The sequence below is a fragment of the Pimephales promelas genome, chromosome 22, assembly GCF_988280905.1.
Source record: "Pimephales promelas chromosome 22, fPimPro1.hap1.1, whole genome shotgun sequence".
Classification (NCBI taxonomy): Eukaryota; Metazoa; Chordata; class Actinopteri; order Cypriniformes; family Leuciscidae; genus Pimephales; species Pimephales promelas.
In genome coordinates this window covers 13062802-13085879 of record NC_142790.1, presented here as the reverse complement: position 1 = coordinate 13085879, position 23078 = coordinate 13062802, and the positions used below count along the sequence as shown (strand labels likewise).

At 40.0% G+C, this 23078-nt stretch overlaps 1 protein-coding gene across 3 annotated transcripts in view; it reads right to left on the bottom strand.

The window, feature by feature from the left end:
• The window catches only part of dpp6a (dipeptidyl peptidase like 6a), a 474269-nt gene that overhangs the window by 58578 nt on the left and 392613 nt on the right, over positions 1–23078 (bottom strand). For all 3 annotated transcript variants that reach the window (XM_039666636.2, XM_039666637.2, XM_039666635.2), the window contains 3 exons: positions 18348–18422; positions 13457–13509; positions 12764–12845 (listed from right to left, as the gene is read on the bottom strand). In XM_039666636.2, coding sequence (XP_039522570.1) covers positions 12764–12845; positions 13457–13509; positions 18348–18422 — 210 coding nt within the window. The remainder of the gene's footprint in view (positions 1–12763; positions 12846–13456; positions 13510–18347; positions 18423–23078) is intronic.

Below are 23078 nucleotides of genomic sequence, written 5' to 3'. Positions count from 1 at the left end.
GTTCCTCATTGAGTTCTCATTCACATCGTCTCGCGCTTGAATGGCTTGAAATTACTTGAGTGTTAAACTAGCAAGACTTAAAAATACGTGAAAATGGTGATTGTAGTTTTAGGGAGGGGGGATCATTTCAATAATTGATATTAAAACCAGTGACATTTCACAGTACTTAATATCAAATTCAATGCCACAACAATCTTCTAAGCACCTAAAGTTTGGCAAAATAACAAATATCTAAAATTATGTAATTAATTAAGTTTCATGTTCTTGGGAATTTAAGAATTAGTAGATTTGATTCAAAAACAGTCAAAAACAATTTAAAAACAGATTGAATGTCATTTTTTGGTCAAAATTGGGTTTTCAATAAATTATTATTCTTGTTTATCATCTCTGAATTATCTTGGGGAAATTCACTAGTTTAGTGCAGAAAAAAAAAGATTTATACTGCCCATTTCAATATTAATCTTTATTGAAAATGGATCATATACTGTATGTAGTCAAAATGTAAAATAATTTTTGAATTTGGTGCCCTCTTGACCGAGAAAAGAAAATAACCGAGGGGCGCATTTTCATGCAAGACAACAACTCCCACAATGCACCACATTGCACAGCTCCGCAAGCCACACCCACTAATCCAGAACAGCGCACACATCAGATAAATCACTCTTCCGTCCACAAGGCTAACGTTAGCTGTCACGAGAGTTTGAAATTCATTTCACACAAAATTTCTAGTTAGTTGGCTGCAGGCGAGCAGGACAATCGAGGGCGAGGGACGTAAGAGGACGACGCGAGGCCGGTGGCGTGAGTGATAATGAAAGATAATGTCACATTATAAAGTGATAATGTCACTCACGGAGGAGCAAAAGCATAAAATGAGGAGCGACGTCATACTAGAATTATATATGTAATCCATACATTCTATCATACTTCCTATCTCCACAGCGCTTGTTAGCTTAGCTTCCAAACAAGATGGCTGATATATTGATTCAGTATCTGCAATACCCACTGTATCTGATTCAGTACCCACTGATCTGTAATAGGCCTGTAGGGTGAGTGGGTCCCACACCCTTGAATAATAATGAGCTAATGTTTGTAGTCTGTACACATTTTAATGAAATATGACTTCCTGCTTATTATGACGCAAAATTATGATTTTTATGTCATAATAAGCAGGCAGTAAAACACTTAAATCCTTATTTCTCCCATCTAAGGGGAAAAGAAGGGAATAAACCATGACCATTTAGAAATATGACTGGGTTTCTAAAGATACAAAGCTTAATGCAAATGGGTGATGTGTCTCTTTAAGAACATGCTCAGCGGAGCAGAGGGGTAAAAAACAACAAAATCACCCATTTAGCTCTCCTTCTCATAACACTACAAAGACAGTTTCGCCAATCAAAATAAACCACATAGCAGAATAAAGGTCCCGCCAGTCCTGTGTAAACTTCAACGGCATGCAAGTTTTTTTTATTTTTTTTGTATTCAGCGTTATTGTGTGGTGTGATGCGGAGCACAAGAGAACAAAAAAGTCTGAAGCTGCTCGCTTAAAAGATCTTGCTCGCCTCTCAATCGTTCAATTCGTCCAGCTTGACAAGACTACAGATGTCACAGATTTGGCCAATTTATTGGTTTATGTCAGATACTGTATGAAAATGATGGTTCAGCTCAGTAGGACTTTATGTTCTGTCAGTCACTTGAGACCAGAACAGCAGAGCACATATTCTAGGCAGGGGCGCAACTATCCAGTTTCAGTTGCTGCATACCCCTCTGCATTTCAGAGGGGTATGCAGCAACAATTTTAGCGCCCCCCCCCCAAAAAAAAAAATAAATAAAAAAAATGGAAAAATAAATGTAATGTAAGTGTGCTGTGTAATAAGTGAGTAGGAAGAAATGAGAGCTAACAGAAAAAATAAGTGGAAAATTGTCGTTTATTAACACAATTAAACTATAGCTACTCCACCTTGCTGAACCCCCCTAAGAAAACTATAAGCTCCATTGGAACAGCAATACCAGTGTTTCTCACAGGATTTTAGGTAAAACTGTGGTAGGTGGACCTCTGTTTCTCTAGGGGGGTTCGGGGGCATGGTCCCCCGTAAGAATTTTTTTTGTTCTGTAATGTTAAATTCAGCAGTCTGGTGCACTTTGAGAGTTCAAAATTAAAAGCTCCAACCCATATTCAGGGTGCAAATTAAACAAAGAAAAAATTGAACCTCTTTTAGTTAGTGTCTGTCTACATTACACTACTACATAATAATAGTTATAATATTAATCCCATGATAGTAATAGCCATAAAGGCTATTGTAAAACAAATGCACAGAAAAATAAAGGAAACTTTCATAATTAGTTTTGCACTAATTTATGTACTTGAAAGATATAAGCGCATAATGACATGTTTCATGGGCCAGTGTGTCAGAAAAAAAAAACTAAAGCTGACTTTTTTTTGACCAATGCATTACACCAGCACAGCGCCGCAAATTAAGTAAAAAACAAACAACAAACAAATGGGCCGCCGATGTATGAGTTTTGTGGGCCGTTAAGACAAATAAATTAAAAAAGGATGAAATGTATTGTCTGAAAAGCACGTCGGCCCAGCGGGAATCTCCCGGTAGTCCCGATGGCCACCGAGATATAGATAGCCTACATGCCTGGATGTCACACTTTAAATCCAACCTGTTGGCTTTCAGCAATGCATGCAGTTATTTAGCTGCTGTCGCATCAATTGACATGCCATCTCCTTTTCTCTCTTTCTTTTTCTATTTTTAGCCCCACAGCATTTTGTTTTATCCATCTTTTTCGACGACAACTCACTACTCGTACCTACTCGCTCAGCGCTCACGGCGCCCCCGTCCGCTCGCGATATTACCCGCCCCCCTTCTCCATGAGGGCGCCTACTCTAGCCTGGCTGTTAGTCCTCTAAAATTTTATATAACATTGAAGGAATGCAGAAATGATTTAGAAACGCACAACGGCAGCTACATATAGAAATACAATATAGCCTATAAATAATTTATTTTTTTATTTTTTTTTTACCATCGCTTTGGCGCCCCCCATTGCGCTGCGCCCCTATGCGCCGCATATAGCGCATACCCACTTTTTGCGCCACTGATTCTAGGTACTGGACGAGTTTTTATCCAAGAGAATGGACTGGACTGGAAAAAGTGTGTGGAAGTGTGCACAGATGGCCCGAGGGCTATGACAGGTCGTCACAGTGGAGTTGCAGCTCGCATCCGAGAGGTAGCACCTGAGATGCGCTGGACTCTCTGCAGCATCCATTGTGATGTGCTGGATTAATTCCTTCATTAAGGCCAGACCGATGAATTCTCACTTATTTAAGGTGCGTTCCATTCGACAGGGTCCCTACGCAGTGTTCACTGCTCCCTACTCCCTGAACACGGTATATCAGTTGAAGTGGACTTCACTGACTTCCTGTGAAGTGATGTACCAATGTTCCCTTATTCCCTATGCCGTTTGCAGTGCCCTTCGAACTGAAAATGTTCGTTCCCTTTGAATTGGAATCTCACTTAAGATGGCGAAATACCCTGTGAAGTCCACTTCGCAGTCCACTTACGGTCGAATGGAACGCACCTTTAGTGTGCTCTGCGAGGAAATGGGCAGTGAACATGTCCAACTCTTACTTCATACTGAAGTAAGGTGGCTTTCAAGAGGAAAGGTGCTTTCAAGGCTTTTCGAATTGCACAAAGAGGTCCAGATGTTCTTACAGATTTTTGAGGAGACTGTATGGCTAAGTCAGCTAAAACTTGTCTAACATTTTTTAACCTTTAAACAAACTGAATTTGGGACTACAGGGAATCTCTATCAATGTATTTGACGTGTAGTACAAAATCAATGCTCTGCTTAAAAAGTTGGAGCTAATTGAAATCAAATTCAAGACAGGGGATGTTTCAGCTTTCCTTGCTTTGGAGAGTTTTCTTTCTGACAATGACCTGACGCATGATGGCGGAGTCAGGGAGAACATCACTGCACACCTTGTGTCGCTCAGACAACAGTTTCTTAATTATTTCCCTGTGATGCCTGAAGCTGAAGCTAGGAGCTGGATGAGAAACCCTTTCAGCATCAACACCTCTCAAATGACTTTAGAGGACTTAACTATTGGTGAGCAGGAGAGTTTAATAGAGTTGTCTTGTGACGAAACATTGAAGGCAGCTTTCAGAAAGAAAACATTGTTGGACTTTTGGATAAAGCAGCACAGTGAATACCCTGTGCTTTCCGACAAGGGTATGCGTTTTCTCCTTCCTTTTGTGACCACATATCTTTGCGAGAAAGGCTTCTCTTCACTTGTTGTAATAAAAACGAAGTATAGAAGCAGAGTGGATTGTGAGTCAAACGTGAGACTGAAGCTGACCTCCATTGACCCAGACATCTCAGGATTGTGTTCACAGAGACATTTACACCCATCACATTAAAGGGATATTCCACATGTTATTCCCTTAAAGAAGTAGTTCACTTAAAAAAACAAAACAACTTTTGCTGATAATTTACTCACCCCCATGTCATCCAAGATGTCCATGCCTTTCTTTGTTCAATCGAAAATAAATGAAGGTTTTTGATGAAACCATTCCAGGATTTTCTCCATATAATGGACTTCACTGGGAACCAAACCATTCAAGGTCCAAATGAGAGTTTCAGTGCAGCTTTAAATGACACCAGACAATGAATAAGGGGCTGAATAAGGGTCGGTTACAGTTTAAGATGGGTTTTCGCCTGGAAGTCTCTATAGAAATCTGGCACCCTATTGTACGAAGTTAAACTGAGAGAGTGTGTGTTCACAAACACAAGAATGAACGAGTTCATCAGGCAGTACTACAATACGTTCAGTTCACGTTCGCCCCAAAATATGAACGAGTTCATGAACGAGTTCATTCATTGAACACATTCAGGCACAACACTGGTGGCAACAGTAGCGTGCTGAATTGTCAAGTAATGCCTGGGTCTCGAGGATATAGAGCAACCAACCTTTTTTTTGGTTTTTTTTTTTTTGAGCAAGCATTGATTATGCGTGACACGGTCTCAATTTGTGGGACACATGAATTGGGCTTCAAAAGCTGTGGTCACCAGCCCAGAGACATAAGAGCTACAGGGGAGGACCTTCCGAAAAACAGCCGCCTGCTTGGCTGCTTCCTGTAACCTCTCGAAGACTGAATTTACAGTGTCGCCGAAGAGGCCAGAAGGTGACAGAGGCACATCCATAAGAAAACGATTGTCCTTTTCTTTTATATTACTCAGATAGAGCCACAGGTGCCTCTCAGTGGCCACGAGTGCTGCCATAGAGCGACCAATGGATTTAGCCATCTCCTTGGAGGCCCTAAGAGATAAATCTGTGGCTTGACGTAGAAGCCAGCACGTCTCTGTTTTGGGCAGGCTTTATAGTTTCCTGGTTCATGATGTCACCTGCCTCTGACATTACGTCACACCATTAGACTGATTTTACATATGCTTCAATACGTCATTACATGAAGCGTTCCCTAAGCGTCAATCGACGCAGTGCGAGTTCCCTTGAAAGGGAATCAGCTTTTCAATCAGGAATGAATTCAATTTTAATATACATATTTAATATACATTTTAACTTGTTACCAACACATGGATGCCGACGCACCATGTTGATGCGAATCGTTCTTTGTTTAAATAGTTCAGATTAGATTTAATATTATTACCTTGACAAACTAATCATCATTAAAAAGATATAAGACTCAAGTTTCTGTGTTTGACCACTTTTTTCCTTCTGATTAAACTTATAGTAACAGTTATATATTAATTTGTGTCAGGAGTTATGTAATGAAAAAGTCAATTCCTTTGATATGAATTATGAGTGTCAGCCGCTCCCATTCAAAAAAAAAAAATGTCTTGTGCAGTCATCATGAAAGCGCTTGACCAAAAACGTCCCTCAGGGATTTTTGCTAAACAATTTGCACATTTGGATAAATATTGATAGATTCTCATAGATTTACGTCAGATTTCTATAGAGGAATAATATTTATTGAATTTGTTTTCAATGCATACAGGCAGCCTGAGGGTGCCCTATGCACATTCAGGGCTCTATTTTAACGTTCTGAAACGCAAGTGTCAAAGCGCAAAGCGCAAGTAACTTTGTGGGCGGGTCCCGGCGCTGTTGCTATTTTCCCAGCGGGATAAATGACTCTTGCACCTGGGGCAAATCTAAAAGGGGTTGGTCTGAAGTAGCTTCATTATTCATAGGTGTGGTTTGGGCGTAACGTGAAATAAACCAATCAGAGCGCCATCCAACATACCCTTTAAGAACAGGTGTGCATGTTGCATGACGGATTGTTATTATAACGGCGGGTATAACGAGCGTTCACAGCCGATGAGACCGACGTTCTTGTCAGGGCAGTTAAAAGACACAGAAGTGACGTTGTATGGGGATGGGAGAAACCCTCGCACATCAGCGTCGGTTAAACATTCAGGGCCCTATTTTGACGATCTGAAACGCAAGTGTCAAATTGCAAAGCACAAGTAACTTTGTGGGCGGATCCCGGTGCTGTTGCTAGGTTCATTATTCATAGGTGTGGTTTGGGCGTAATGGAAATAAACCAATGAGAGCGTCATATCACATTCCCTTTAAGAGCGTGAAGAAGGAGGTGCACTTGTTCCATGGCGCGAAATGAGTCGGAAGTTGCAACGTTCCATTATATAATATGGGCTGATTATGTGGAAAAACAATGAAATAACAAAACAAAAAAACAAAAATTAAACAGACATTCAAAGGTTTCGTAGTCCATATAATTGAGTAAAGGTATTTAAATGACGATTAAAGCTTTACTAAATTCGCTGAAATAAACATTGCTCTTCTCAACTCCCCTCGTCACCACAGAGCATTTCCCGGGTATCCCCTGAATGTATCTTTACAACCATTCAAGGTATGACTTTGACTAAGATATCATTTGAAAGCATTTGAAGTGATGAGACAAATGCATGGATGACAGTTTCAGCATATTTGAGAGTGATAAAGCTGGGGAATTCGACACTGGTGAAAGAACACACAGTTTGTGATAAAATTAATCTGAGCCTGAAAAGAGAGAGAGGAGTCAGAAATAATACCTACATTTTTAACAGTACTTGATGGTTTTATGTGAATACCAACATTCTCACAGGTGAAATCAGTAGAAATATTGCTAGTGAGTGACGGAGTTCCTGTTAAAAATGATCTTTTGTCCATGTTGAGTTTCAGAAAATTTCAATTAAGCCCATCTTTTATTTCATGCACACAGGCAGAGATTTTGTTGGTTTTGGCAGATAGAGCAGGTGTACAGATACAGAGTAAAAGTGATAATTTAAAGCCATGATGGTGTAGGATTCCAGAGGAAATATGTCAATTATAAATAATACTGGCCCGAGAACAGAACCCTGGGGGACATCTTGTTTGAGGGGGACAGTAGGTATACTAGAAAATCCTGTACTGAAATGTAGAATTGTCGTTCTGAGACATTGGAAGAAAACCAAGTAAGAGCAGCACCAGAAATACCCACATCCAAGAGGTGTGAATATGCAATTCATGAGAGAAGGTTTCGAAGGTAGAGCTGAGGTAGAGTAACAGAAGTATAGAAAGAGAACTAGAGTCACCTGAAAGTTGTAGTTCATTCACTACTTTTGTAAATAAAAGACTTCTACTTTTATTTAATCCTGCTTCAGCCAAACAGCGACAAGTGTAAATTATTCAATGTATTATTCTCCCTTGATTCTGGAAATCAATTATTCTTTGACGATGGAAAATGCGACAATCGGAGTGAAGAAGAGACTGTTTAATTCATACCTTTATAGTTCGACCTTTATTTAAACAGGTCACGTGTTGTGTTTGTCAAGTCAGTAACAGTCAGTGTGAAACAGCAGTTTATGAATACCCAGGATTAACTGTTAACCCCGGGTATAGTATGATCAGTGTGAAACATGAATAAATATAACCCAGGATTATATTTAGAATGACCCAGGTGAACTATTTCAATAAGAAAACCCATATTATTAATATTTGTAGTGTAATGCAATAAAACAATGGCTTGAAGCATTCAAGTTTATCTTACTGAAGTAGTTTGTTCTTCAAAGAAATTATTCAGATAAACAGTTATTAAGAAATGCACTTAGAGCAGTGAGAGATTTTCTCTTTTGGGTCAATATTGTTGTTTGATTAATATTCTCATCATAATAGACAGCAGCAGGTCTATTATGCTGCATTTACACAGTGCACAAGATCTGGTATTTTGACATAAATATGTGGGGGGGGGGGTTACCGCATGTTTACACTCATACCGCATACCACATGTTTACACTCACTGAAGACAAACCAAGTGTGTTTACACCAGTGCCTTTTGCCAAGATGAGAAGAAGTAGATCTGAATGTTTACAAGTGCATTACCATGATGCGTAGCCATTATTCTCAGAGCACACATGCAAATTTGCAAGTGAGCGCTTGACTGAAGCTGTCTGTCAGTCACATTTCAAATTGAGTTGGCACTTAAAGGTGGAATACCTAAGATTTAGATGCCGCTAGAGGGCGCTACATTCAAAACAACACCACCGGCTTTGCTTGATGAAGACGTGGAGAAACGCGGAATTATGGGAACTGTTGTTTTCAACTCCACCGTGGATAAATCAGTCAGACGGGAATCGAAAATTAGTTGTCATGGATGAGGTAAAGTTCGATTTCTATAAATGTTGCGTTTAATGACATGCTTGTTTTTCATTAAACTGAAACAACCGCAAGAAAAGTCAGGTTTAAAAGTAAATTAGTTTTCACAGATGTTACTGGACGAGTCACTGGACGAAGTGACTTATTTTTGTCTCAAATCGTTGCTAATGGATCCTGACTTTGCCCTATGCTGCAATATGCATTTAGTTTTGCATTCATTTACAGAAATCAGCTGCTTGAATAACAATAGCTGATGTTATTAGATTTTTCAGGTGAGATTCTCAATTCATTCAGTGAACGGATGCTCTGAGGTAAAGTTTTCAGAATGCAAACTCAGCAACGATTGTATTTAATTGTACAGTACAATCATAACATAGAACAGACATTATCTTCATTTCATGTCATTAAACATAACTAAATTTTTTGGCCATACACTGATGAGAAAGTGCGCGTCCGGTGTGCGATAACGTTACTGTGGAGTTGTCCTAAACGTGGCGCGGCGCTTCTCGTCTGGTGTGCGACCCCCTTTACAGCCAACAGTTCACATTCTGAGAATAAATGAAAAGAATATATGTGCTCCATTCCATAACAAATGCGGGAAACAAGCTGACGTTTGTTGCTTGATAGACGCTAACGCACAACTACAACTTCCGCATTTGTCCAGGACTACACGTAGTACGAGCGGAAACCGAGGTAACGTGGATATGACGCGATTGACTGGCGACTCCCAGCTCACCCCTGCTCACACGCCGTTTCCTTGGTTAAAATCTCAATTTTCTCACGATTTAAACATTGTTTGAAACATTTGGAATATTGTAAGTTGTCATCTTAACTAAATATATAACACTGGCCTTGTGATTTTGGGATATTTTAATGCAAAAATCTTAGGTATTCCACCTTTAAACTACTGATACCAAAGACTTTAGATAAACAAAGACGGTATTACTATTAATGGGTGAAATAAGCCATTAATATCAACATTCAAATAAAAGAGCTAATCGCTAATTGACCTATGGCTAAGCCACCTCCCCTCCACTCAATCGGACAAACAGTCAACATTCGGCTCTATGGCAGCTTTCACAGTAGGAGACATTCCACAGGAGGAAATAGATGATTTTTGGAGACAGAAATATTATATATCATCTCAAAATCACTGAAAGGGACAAAAACTATGCATTGGAGGGTTATGTTAATAATTTTATTGTTGAGAAGGCCTATGAAAAGCTTCAGCTCCAGGCAAAAAAGTACAGGTCGCAGTGTAAGCGTGATAAACCGCATATCGTTGCCATCACCATCTCAGACAACAAGATAAAGAAGCACAACATTGCTAACATTTGTTATCTCGGTTATTTACAGATACGTTAATGAAGCTACAGTAAGTGGCATGATCTAGAAGCTAATGTTGACGTTTTCTAAAGTGTGGCTAACGTTAGCCTAGCGTTACGTTAGAGATGTTAAAGATAACGTTCAAATACGTGGTTAACTTAGAACAGATGTCGACATCCTTGTTTAATTTATCCATGTTTAGGTGGTGTTGTGGTCTTCCGCATTAACTTAATCCAGAGCAGACACTTATCTCAGGTGAGATGTGCTTGGGAAAGGGTAAAAATACACACCGTCGCCCAGCCTCGCGGCATACCTTTGTCGGAGTTGCATGTACACCATGCACACCTTTTAATCATTTTAACATTAAAATGACAAGAAAAAAAAAAACATATAAAAAGAATGAAAACTGACTAACTGCAATGCATTTCAATCAACGTGGAAGCAGAGAATGTCTTTGGCTCATCGCATTTGGGGGCGTGGCTTAGCCATAGGTCAATCTGTGAAGTCATTGCGTCACTGCCGCTGCCATTAGAAGCTTTGGTTGGTATAGAAATAGTCAATGTTCTGAGACACACACTTAGGACACACTTTTTGACAGTTGATGGCAGATTTCATTGGAATTTCAAATATTTACAACACTATTAACAGTAATCAACTATTTCAGTTAGCGACTCGGCAGTCCATATATTATCACATATATTTAGTCCAGTGCAGTGGTTATTTTTAGGTTGAAATAATTAGGTGATTTTTCTAACACAACAACAAATTAACGTTATAGCAGTTAAAATAAGTTGCTAATTAACCAGGCTTTTTTTGCCCATATAACTTGAGACAGGGAAGTTCAAGGATTTAATTAATTATATTACTCTCTACATTAAGTGTGACAGGTAAGAAAAAAAGTGATGAGTTCATAACATTCTAATAACGTTAGACCGTTTCCCAGGAGGTACACATAACGTTACATACCAAATTGAGTTATCAATGGAATAAATTAATTCAGCAAATAAATGTAATAAGATCATTTTCACTTTGTGGCATATCTATATAAATCATTATTATGGTTTATATGGCTAGGACCAGGGATGTAGTGGAGGCTAAACGCACGTAAACAGCGTTTACGCACCTCCCAATATTCGGAAATAGCGTTTACCCACCTCCAAAGTGCGTTTATCCACCTCTCAATTGCTTTTATCCACCTCTAAATATCCTGTAGTTCCTAAGACATTTTAAATTAAGCTTATGTCTTTTCAGTTTCATATTAGGTCAGGTTGTTAAACCTAAGACAAACTCTTTCATATTGAGCTGCATTAGTGTCAGTGTTGTTGACTATTACTGACGGTAAAGTTGCACTGTTGACGCTTGCGCAGAAATCTACACAAATGAGCACAGCACACACACACACACACACACTCAGCTAACAACATACTGCCTAAAAAATGTGGAGTTTTTATATTTTTAATATATGTTAAGCAACCTCAATTACGTTTCCTGGACACCATCACGATTGAAAATGTGACATTGATTTCCTACAACAGTTCAATAAACAGTTCAAATTAAATCACTTACATTTTAGATGCAATATTGGCTGTTTTTGTTCTGTTTCACCAGCGAAAATAGTTCCAAACAAAAATCACAGCAGAACCACGGCGCATGTCACAGAAACACTCAACCTGTTTTCATTACTGAATTATTCAGCATCTTGAACGAATCGATTGAGTCAAAGATTCAATGACCCAAACATCTGTCTCGTTCTTGAATGAATCAGTCGTTTGAACGAATCGTTTGAATGAATTAATCAATGACTATGGACCATACAAAACTTTGGTTTTGGAAAATAAAATTGACCCATTGTTTCCTTCAGAGGCTCGGATGAAGGAACTAAAAATACTTTTGTGTTCATTTGTACATTCGAACACTGATCAACTGCCATGCTTCGCTCGTTTGCAAGCCATGATATCTCTTGAGGAAAAACTCAAAATCAAATTTCATTGGCGAGCCAAATTCTCTGGGCGAGCAAAGCAGAGAAAGGGGAAGTTACCTTTCCTTCGTATGACGTCATACAGGGAAGATTCAAGATCAGCCCGTCTGAGCTTTCATTTTCTCAAAGACAGAAAAAGATAGCCAAAGCTCGGTTTACACCAACTGAAATTTCTAGCCACTGGGGGACCATATACAGGCTAGGGGGACTCATATTAATGTTAAAAAAAAAACTAAGAAAGTGAAAATTTCATGGGACCTCAAAGTTAGCAGGTGCATTTGCCACTATTGGACCATTTACCTGTCAAGGTCTTTGGGAAAACGTCAAAAGACAAGATTTGTACAGTTTTTGCAGTTTATTGCCGAACACTGTGTTCTTTTATTCCACTTGGACTTCATTGTCAATCTATTTGCTTCTGTGTAACTGTTACGGGGCATATTAACTGTTGGAACTGCCCATCTCCCCCCAAAATGGCGGCCGCGCTACCGAAGCGCCACCTAGTGGCTGTTACCAAAAAAGCATCAGAGTTTTGCCTCTTGTTCTTCTATACTCTTTGGCTGCAAAGACAACATTTCTCATTTTCTTTTTACTGTCATATTTACTGTATATTATATTTTATTTAAGCTTTATTTCAATTAACAAAAACACTTTTAATGCTTTTATGTCTAGTTAGGGATAATAACCCTGCTTTTTAACCGTAAATTTAAGGTCAGTCAGTAAAACCTTAAAATTTGCCATGGTAAAGTTTTGGCAACTACAGCTTTTTACAGTAAATGAGATTACAGTGTGGGAAATGTCATGTTTACCAGCTGCTGGCCTCGCGGTCCCCATCCTGCATACTGCAGGTGAGCGTTTCGCACTTCTGGAGGGTTCAGGATCCACGTTTCCCTGTGAAAGAGAAGCAAAGACATTACTAGATGGTGGTGGGATAACAAGTGGGCTAGTTGACCATCCTGACCCAGACAAACTGACAGCCAATCAGTCAAACATTCAGAGAACAGAGAACACTTCCTCTATGTGGTGCAGTGGAGCGTGTGCCAACAGATATTGATTTCATCGCAGTGTACAACACAGCCCAACACAACAGCGCAGCGAATAAAGCACCACAAGGGAATTCCAGTGGCAGGAAATCTAACAGTGATAGTATATCCCAGTGCGCTGTTAAATCCGGCTGGAGCAGCGGCCCAGCGCTGTGTCAGCATCTGTTCCATCCGACAGAGCTCATAAATATAGATGCTTTATTCTGAGGCTTGTTATAAAGGCACTGTGCAACGCAGGCCCAAAAATTACAGGTGACACGAGCTGTATGTCTCTGTGCTAATCACAGGAGAGATGTGTTGGAATGACCACATGGTAGCAGTATGGAAAGATTCAGTCCTCTGAGTGGCTTTGACATATGAATTGAGCAGCAGAAAGCTGCATCGATGTTTTCCTCGGTTGTAAAATGACAAATGGATTCTGTAAACTAATGCGACTGTTATATGAGCTCAGCAACTTACGGAGTTTCCAGGCTGCAAATGATGTAGTCCGCAGTGAAGGAGTGCTCGTAAACCTGAGAGTTTGAACAACACAAAGACAAACAGAGAGAAATGAAATTGTTGGAGAACAGCACTTATTTGCACTAAAAGTGCCAAAAAAGTTCTGTAGCAATAACATGTGAGAGGCTATGCATTAAAGTGATTTACCACAGTTAAAGGGAACGTAAAGAAGGAAGATTTTCTTTTCCATAGTAATATAAAACGCCCCTCGAATGCCTGAACAGCTATGGTGAATGGGTAATGCTTCCTTTTACAGTGCAGTACTTACAGGGTACTTACAGTGTACTTACCTAGAAAGTACTGGCTAATATAAGGTAAGTACATGGAACAGGGGTAGGTTTAGGGGTAGGTTCAGGGTTAGCACTAGTTATTAGTTACTAAAATAAGTAGTATTTACATGGGTAACTGGACTGTAAAAGGAAGCGTTACCGGTGAATGTAAATGTAGGAAATTAGGAAACTAGCAAGAAATTACTGAGGTATGTTGCCTTTGAGCAACGTACTTAACCCCATTTTGCTCTCTGGGTGCCACAGCATAATGCCTGCCCACTGCTCTGAGTGTGTCATGCTTTGCAGTGTGTGTGTGTTCATTACTCACTACTCCTGATGTGTGTGCACTTGGCCTTCACATGTTACTTTCAATTATTAGAATTACATTACACAAGTAGAATTTCAGTATTAAATATGAATACTGTTTTCCTGAGCAAAACTCCCTGGCGCAAATCACTGGATCTATCAATTCATTAAAAAAAAAAAAAAAAAACCCTTAAAAATACAATAAAGATTGAATGACTTAAACATTTCGATTGAATACAATACAGAATATACTGCTATTTCTATTATATATATACAAAGTATATATATATATATATATATATATATATATAAACTGTTTATACTATTCAAATTTAAACTGTTGATAATTCATGATATCTGTTAAAATTATATATATATATATATATATATATATATATATATATACACATATATATATATATACATACACGTAAATTTAAACATTTCTATTGAATACAATACAGAATATATTGCTATTTCTAATATATATATACGTATATATATATATATATATATATATATTTAAACTGTTAATGCTATTTAAATTTAAACTGTTGATAATTCATGATATCTGTTAAAATTATATATATATATATATATATATATATATATATATAAAGTAGGGCTGTGCAAAAATTAATTGCGATTAATCGCATCCAAAATAAAAGTCTGTGTTTACATAATAAATTTGTGTGTGCTGTATATAATTATTTTGTATATATAAATACACATACATGCATGTATATATTTAAGAAAATGTGTTATTCATATATAAAATATTTATATTTACATAATATAGATTATGTATTTATTTATATATACAGAATTTAAGCGCAAATAATTCTTAAATATATACATCATGCATGCATAGGTATTTATATATACAAAATAATTATATACAGCACACACAAATATATTATGTAAACACAGACTTTTATTTTGGATGCGATTAATCGCAATTAATTTTTGCACAGCCCTAATATAAAGTATATATACAGTATACATATATATATATATATATATATATATATATATATATATTAAAATGTGATTTTTACTTTTTACATTATATTATAAAATAAAATAATTCCATTGAGCATGCTTTAATTAAAAAAATTGTCAAAAATCATACAAATATTCTTCCAAACCATATACAAACCAAAAAATGCAAAGGCTAGAGATTTCAATGAATTTTAAAGCTTTAAAAAATTGTATTGTGGTTTGGAGCAGAATTATGGACGCATGGTTCCGTCGACATTTGATAAAATCTTTGACGACTAAATAACTCTTCCACAAAAACATTATCCTCTCTGTAAGCTGCAGCATCTTGGTGCAGTAATATACAGTAATTCGACTGATGTGTGGTCACAATCAGATTTCAGAGGCAGAACTATCTAATTTAATAAAACGCTAATCCACCCTTGTTAAAGAAGGCAGGAACGCTGTTGTTTCCCTCTGAGGACAGTGTCAACATCTGTCTGTGAGGCAGAGGGCTGACCGCAGCATATGCTCACCGCTGACATGAGCTTGACACGTGTGCTGTAGCAGAGCTGTTAATACTGTCAAAGATTAACATTCAACACCTGTACTCGCCATCAGCCTCTGTCTTACAGATGCTGAGAGATGGAGAGCTGCTTTGTGAAGGGCACTCAGCACCATGACAGAGTTTGAGAATGAGGGGCGTTATGAATGTGTGTGTGTGTGCGTCTGCGTAGGCAATGACAGCTGGGGGACGAGGTTGTCATCCATCAAGGTGATGTTGAGACGGGCACTGAATAACAAAATAGAGGCAGCGCTCACGCTCTTTCCTTTGGCTCACTCTTTCTTGTCATGTGTGTGTGTGAAGTGCTCTGGTGTCACTGTCCCAGTGCTAGAACACCTTCTCCTCCGTCTCCTCAGCTCTGTAACAACAGCTGCCCTGATCAAGCTAACTCATCACCTGCTGCTCAGACCTTCAGTGTTTGTGCTTTCAACATTTGTTTTCTCACTAAAACTTTAGGTGCAAAACCAAGTCTACATAAAAGAAGTGGGGGGTGTGTTTCCTGTACAACGACGTTACTCGATGCTTCACTACCATTGTATGAGAACGCATTCTCATCCTAGGGCGTCATATAGTGACACTTTTGAAATTTCGTCTAAATCCAACGCACATGGCACACTTTAGCGTCAATATAACACGCACAGAGCTTTGTTTGGTTATGGGAAGGTTTAGGTCCGGGGTAGGGTTAGGGTTAGACCACTAGGAGGCGCATTTTGGCCCATATCTGCGTCTCATATTGACGCTAAAGGGTGCCATGTTCGTTGTATGTAGACGGAATGTCAAAGGCGTCAGTATATGACGCCTTGGGATGAGAACGGGCTGCGTATGATGCATCGTTGAAGAAATCAACTAGATAGTCACGACTGTTTCCCGAAACCATAGTGTTGCTAAGTGGTCGTTCAACCACGTTGGTTTATGACGTCACGCACGTCGTGGAGTAATATCTTATTTTATTGAAACTGTTTGAGATTCGATTAATGCTAGATGTTTTGATAAAAATCACAGACATCTGAGGAATATTTCAAATTTTTCTCAGTTATTTTGCTTTATTTCCAGATTCAATCATAGACTCTTTCTAGTAGAGTCATGCAATATAGAAACTATGCTTAATACTAAATACTAAAATACTAAAATATATTTTATATTTATTTAAAATATTTTTTTAAAAAGTACAGTTTTAAAGAGACAAAACTATAAAAGACAGTGATAACACAATCTGGGTAAAAAAATAATCAGAAAATATCTTATAGATAAAAAAGTGCAATAAAGTTAATATTAATGAAAAAGAATATTAGTTATTATTCAAATTATTAAAAAAAGACTTTTTATTTTTAAATATTAAAATTAGATGTTCAAATTTAAAGATACAAAACGATGAAGGAAATTTTACCAAATTTATGAAAGTGAACCACAATAAAAAAAAAATATTAATAATAAAACAAATACAATATTTTATTTTAAAAAATACAAATAAAATGCACAGTTAGTTTTAAATTTGAAAATGACCAAATTTATGAAAGTGAACTGCTATTGATACAACATTATCTGTGAACATAGTATAATCCATTCCTGAGTACAATATTTCCTGTCGACTATGACTTTTCCATCTAATCGGTTAAAGGTGGGCTAATTTATGCTCAATACAATTGTAAGCTGTTGAAATCATTTAGAAACTGAACAACATATACATTTCCATTATAGTTTCACTTAATTTCTAAACCTGAAAATGATAGTTCACTAAAAATCCATTATTTTTAGGATTTCTGTAACTTTGGGGATTCTTTTTGGGGCATATCCTTTAGAATTGTTACATAGCAAGCAACACCTGCGGCTAATTCCCACACTCTCAGAAAAAAAAAGATACAAAAGCCGTCACTGGGGCTGTACCTTTTCAAAAGGAAAAACTTTTGTCCATTTTAGGTACCAATATGTATATTTTAGGTGCTAATATGGACATTTAGGTGCTAATATGTACATTTTAAGTACTATTATGTACATTTTAGGTGCTAATATGGACAATTACGAGCTAATATGTACATTTTAGGAGCTAATATGTACATTTTAGGTGCTAATATGGACATTTTAGGTGCTCATATGGACATTTTAGGTGCTATTATGTACATTTTAGGTGCTAATATGGACATTTTAGGTGCTATTATGTACATTTTAGGAGCTAATATGGACATTTTAGGTGCTGTTATGTACATTTCAGGTGCTAGTATGTACATTTTAGGTGCTAATATGGACATTTTAGGTGCTAATATGTATATTTCAAGTGCTAATATGTATATTTCAAGTGCTAATATGTACATTTTAGGTGCTAATATGGACATTTAGGTGCTATTATGTATACATTTTAGGTGCTATTATGTACATTTTAGGTACCAATATGCACCCTTTAGGTACTTTTGAAAAGGTACAGCCCCAGTGACAGCTTTTGTACCTTTTTCTCTGAGAGTGCACAATCACCCTGTGGTTTAGAGACACACTGTATATGAAAAAAAGAGGTTGATGGTGGAATAGAAGTTGAGTTCAGCTTCAGATCGAGTGTGGAAACAGACCCTGTCCTTCTTTTCCTCGGCTGGCAGTGGGTGTGTCTGTGTGTGTGTGTGTGCGCGCTCGGTTTCTATCACTCCAGCCAATCACTCCAGTGGAGTGTGGCAGCCCTTTCGCATCATGCAATGATTACTTTCCTCTCAACACACACATACAACACCCAAATAAACACAGGCCTCACCGGCTGCACATTGTAGGCCAGCAGAACCAGTCTCATATCCGGGGAAACCTCATATTTGCTGGCTTTGTACATTTCCTGGAAAGTGAACAGAGAAAAGGTGTATGAGACTTTTAGCAAGCATAGTTTCATTACCATATTCCTTAAATGTCTGGGATAGATTGAAATGCACAGACAGAGAGAGCGTGGCATTAATCAGAGCTGCAACTCTTTGATTCTGAACAAACATCATGTTCTTTGTTGCCTCCGCTGCTTTGCATCCTGCCAGACCCACTTTAACGATCTGAGGCTGTTAATGAGCTGCACAGAACATTGCTCTAATGATGGATGCTTTCAGCTCTATTACAAACAATATAAGTGTCAGCACAATGATCTGCTGTATGACATGGTGGAGTGATTTATACTGCAGAGCAGGGTTGTAAAGGTATGAGATTTCCACGGTATGATAACCGTCTCAGAAAATATCACATTAAACAATCAGTCATTATTATAATCAGTTAAAATGACCGTTAATTGAATAAAATGGTCCATTTTTTTTGTTGAACAAATGCTTTATTATACACACTTGAAAACATTGGTTTGTTTTGTTCATTCAAATTTTCATAATCAAGAACTTGATTTTAATAATTTAATAATTGATTATGGATTACATTTTAAACTTTTTCTCCATTAATAATTTCTAAAACTTTTTAAGAATAATGGAGTCCTATGAAATCTACTTATTTCAGAAAATTTAGATTTTTCTTTTTATGATTTAATACAAATATATTATCAATTGAATGCATACAACTAACTATATAACTGTTTTAAAATGCAATCAAATATAAATTTAACAACTTTTATCCTTTTATTTTTTTGGCAAAGTGCTGCATAACTAAATTATATATATATATATATATATATATATATATTCTTTAAATAATGTTTAAATAAATTTGTCACGGGTAGTTTTTTTTCTGAACAAAGTACACGACAACAAAAATCCAGGAAACTAAGTCTTTAAATTAAGTCTTTAATTTAAAAGTTCTGAGGAAAACAAATTTCAGGACTAGACAAAGCTAAGACGGCAAGAGCGCTGACTGAGAGTATAAATACTAGAACAAATAAGGGAACTTAAGCTAATTAATTGGACCAGTGTAATGAATCAAACGGATCCAGACAAGGAAAACTAAGTCCAATGACAGAGCACACAGCTAAACAGGACAGTACCAAAAACACAATGAAACAAAGTAAAAACACAGCATTCAAGTTACATTCAAATAATGCCACACGCAATAATGTGCATATTATGTCATCACATTAAATATTGGATTTAAATTGGCTAATATTTAGAGTTCTGAAGTGCTGGAAAAAGTGTCATGCACTTGAAAGTCCTTGAAAAGTTTGCATGAACCCTAAAATGACTAATGTATAAACATTCAATTATTTCTGCCACAGTACCATGGTTACAGTTAGCGTTACAACATTAAATCCATGACGGATGGAAGAGATTTGTGGACTGACAAGCTTTCTATAATGTTTCTCCTAGTTTCCACATCAGCGCTGTTTGATCTGATATCTATGGTTTGTAACAGAGAATTCTGTGCTAAATGTGAACGCTTCTCACTATATCTTGCAGGGACTTTTATTAATACTGAGCAAAATTCAGTTAGCAAAATGCAGTGGTGGAATGTAACGAAGTACAAATACTTTGTTACTTTACTTAAATACATTTTTCAAGTATGTTTATGTGGTGAGGGGGGCGTGGTTGGCACGCTGTCTGCACGGAGAGATGAGTCAAGGGGCTGTGCGGTGAGTAAGTGGATCAAGGACAATTGATAACACCTGTGTCTGATTCCAGTGATTGGTGTGGGGAGATGGTTAAAGCCAGCACAGTGGGAGAAGAACGGGGAGAGAGAAAGGACTGGGACTTGTGCAGCGACCAAGAGGAAAGAGTGCTGGAGAAAGCAAGGAGAGCTGAATCAGCGTGGAAAGAGTTTGATTGAAGTTGTGCTGTGCTGTAGAGAAACTACGGTGAACGCGCTTTGTGCGCGCCTTTTGTTTTGTTTGATTCTGAGTTAATAAAGTCTGTACAAGTCCCAGTATCGCCGACCCTGTCTCCTTCTTCCTGTACATCTACTAAGAACTGTATTAGACTGGTGCCGAAACCCGGGAAGAAGGAGTCTGCCGCCGCCATGCAGAGCTCGTCAGGATCGCCATTTGCGGAAATCATTCAGTCACTCGCGGCTCTTCAGCGCGACCAACATCAAGCCCTGCTGAGCATGAAGGAAGAACAGGATCAGCGCTTCCAGGCGCTGCTCCAAGGCCAGCAGGAAGACCGCGAGTTGTTCCGGAGCTGCCTCGGCCGGGAGATTCCGGCCACTCCCCCACCAGCATCAGCCTCGGCCACACCATTGACCCTCGGGAAGATGGGTCCACAGGACGACCCGGAGGCGTTCCTGGACCTTTTCGAGAGGTCGGCCGAGGCCCGGGAGTGGCCCAAAGAAGACTGGCCGTTGCGTCTCATCCCGCTGTTGTCCGGTGAGTCGCAGATCGCCGCCCACCAACTGCCAGTCTCGAATCTCCTGGTCTACGACGACCTAAAGCGCGCCATCATTCAGCGGGTCGGCCGAACCGCCGAACAGCACCGACAACGCTTTAGGTCCCTGACCTTAGAAGAGGCCGGCCGGCCCTTCGTGATGGCGCAACAGCTCCGGGACTCCTGCCGCAAATGGCTGATGGCCGAGGGTAGCGACGTCGAGAAGATAATCGATCAAGTGGTGCTGGAGCAGTTCGTGGGGAAGCTTCCAAAGAGAACTGCCCAATGGGTCCAGTGCCACCGCCCGACGTCGCTGGACCAGGCCATCCAACTGGCGGAGGATCACATGGTGGCGTGCTCGGGGGTCGGCGAATCCCTCCCATCGGTCTCTCTCTCTCCCTCTCTCTCTCTCTCTTCTAAACCTCTCCCCGCTCCCAGGTCTCGAGGGGGCCTGGTGCCCCGCCCAGCGCCGCGGTGGAAGTCTGGCTGGCCGACGGATAGCGGTTCCGCGGGGAGAACGGGTCCGCGAGGGCCGACCGCGGGGGACACCTCCACCCTGGTTCCGGGGACAGCCCTCTCCCCACGTCAATCCCTTGGCCCCCTTCCCTCCGCTGGGGCAGCGGTAAAGCCTGGGCCGGCTTGTTGGCGCTGTGGGGACCCGGACCACTTTATTGACCGGTGTCCAGTGATGGAGGTGGGGACCCTGGTCCGGATCCCCGACGCGCCAACGGCCGCCCCCGATCAAGCTGGCCTGTACCAGATACCCGTGAGTATAAAGGGGGGTACTTATCAGGCTTTGGTGGATTCGGGTTGTAACCAGACCTCTATTCATCAAAGCCTGATTCGATCCGGGGCATTGGATAAAAGCCGCGTGGTTAGGGTTCGGTGTGTGCACGGGGTGGTGGAGAGTTATCCCTTAATGTCCGTCGCGGTTCTATTTCGGGGACAAAAACATAGTGTGGAGGTGGCAGTTAACCCGCGCCTCCAGCATCCGCTGATTTTGGGAACTGATTGGCCAGGTTTTGCGAAACTATTGGGGATTTTATGTGCGGATGCCTCTTGGGAAACGAAGCAGCGGGGGAAGACAGCGGTGGTGCAGGTGGGGGATGCTGTACCGGGACCTCTGGGTGCTGCTGCAGGGGAAGAGAGAGCTTTAGAGAGAAATCTACTCTATGAGCGCGATGATTTTCCCCTGGAGCAGTCCCAGGATGAAACGCTCAAACATGCGTTTGGTTCGGTCCGTTCCATCGACGGACAGCTACTACACCCGGACCAACCGCTCTCGTACCCCTATTTTTGCGTGATTAAAGATCGGTTGTATCGGGTGACCCAAGACGCCCAGACAAAGGAAGATACAACCCAGTTGTTAGTACCAAGGAGCCGCCGGGAAATGCTTTTCCAGGCGGCTCATTGTAATCCGATGGCCGGACATTTAGGGCAACGGGCGACACTAAACCGTCTCATGGCCCGATTCTTCTGGCCGGGCATTCACGAGAATGTGCGCAGGTGGTGCGCGTCTTGTCGTGAATGCCAGTTGGTGAATCCACCGGCCAGTCCAAAAGCACCCTTGTGCCCCCTTCCACTGATGCAGGTCCCCTTCGAACGAATTGGTATGGACCTCGTCGGGCCATTAGAACGGTCAGCACGCGGGCATCGTTTTGCGTTAGTCTTGGTGGATTACGCAACACGATATCCGGAGGCAGTTCCGCTCCGCAACATCTCGGCTAAGAGTGTGGCAAGCGCGCTGTTCTCATTAATCTCCCGGGTGGGGATCCCTAAGGAGATCCTCACCGATCAAGGCACGGCGTTTATGTCACGGACGGTTCGCGAACTGTATGAATTACTGGGCATTAAATCGATTCGTACCAGCGTCTATCACCCACAAACGGATGGTCTGGTCGAACGTTTTAATCGCACGTTAAAAACCATGATTCGTAAGTTCGTTCACGAAGACGCCAAAAATTGGGACAAGTGGCTGGAACCCCTATTGTTTGCTGTACGCGAGGTCCCCCAAGCCTCCACGGGGTTTTCCCCCTTCGAGCTTCTCTTCGGTCGTCAGCCTCGTGGGGTGTTAGACGTGCTGAGGGAGACTTGGGAGGACGGACCGTCTGCTAGTAAGAACGAAATTCAGTATGTCCTGGACCTGAGAACAAAACTCCACACCCTGGGGCGGCTATCATTGGAGAATTTGTTACAGGCTCAGAACAGACAGAAAC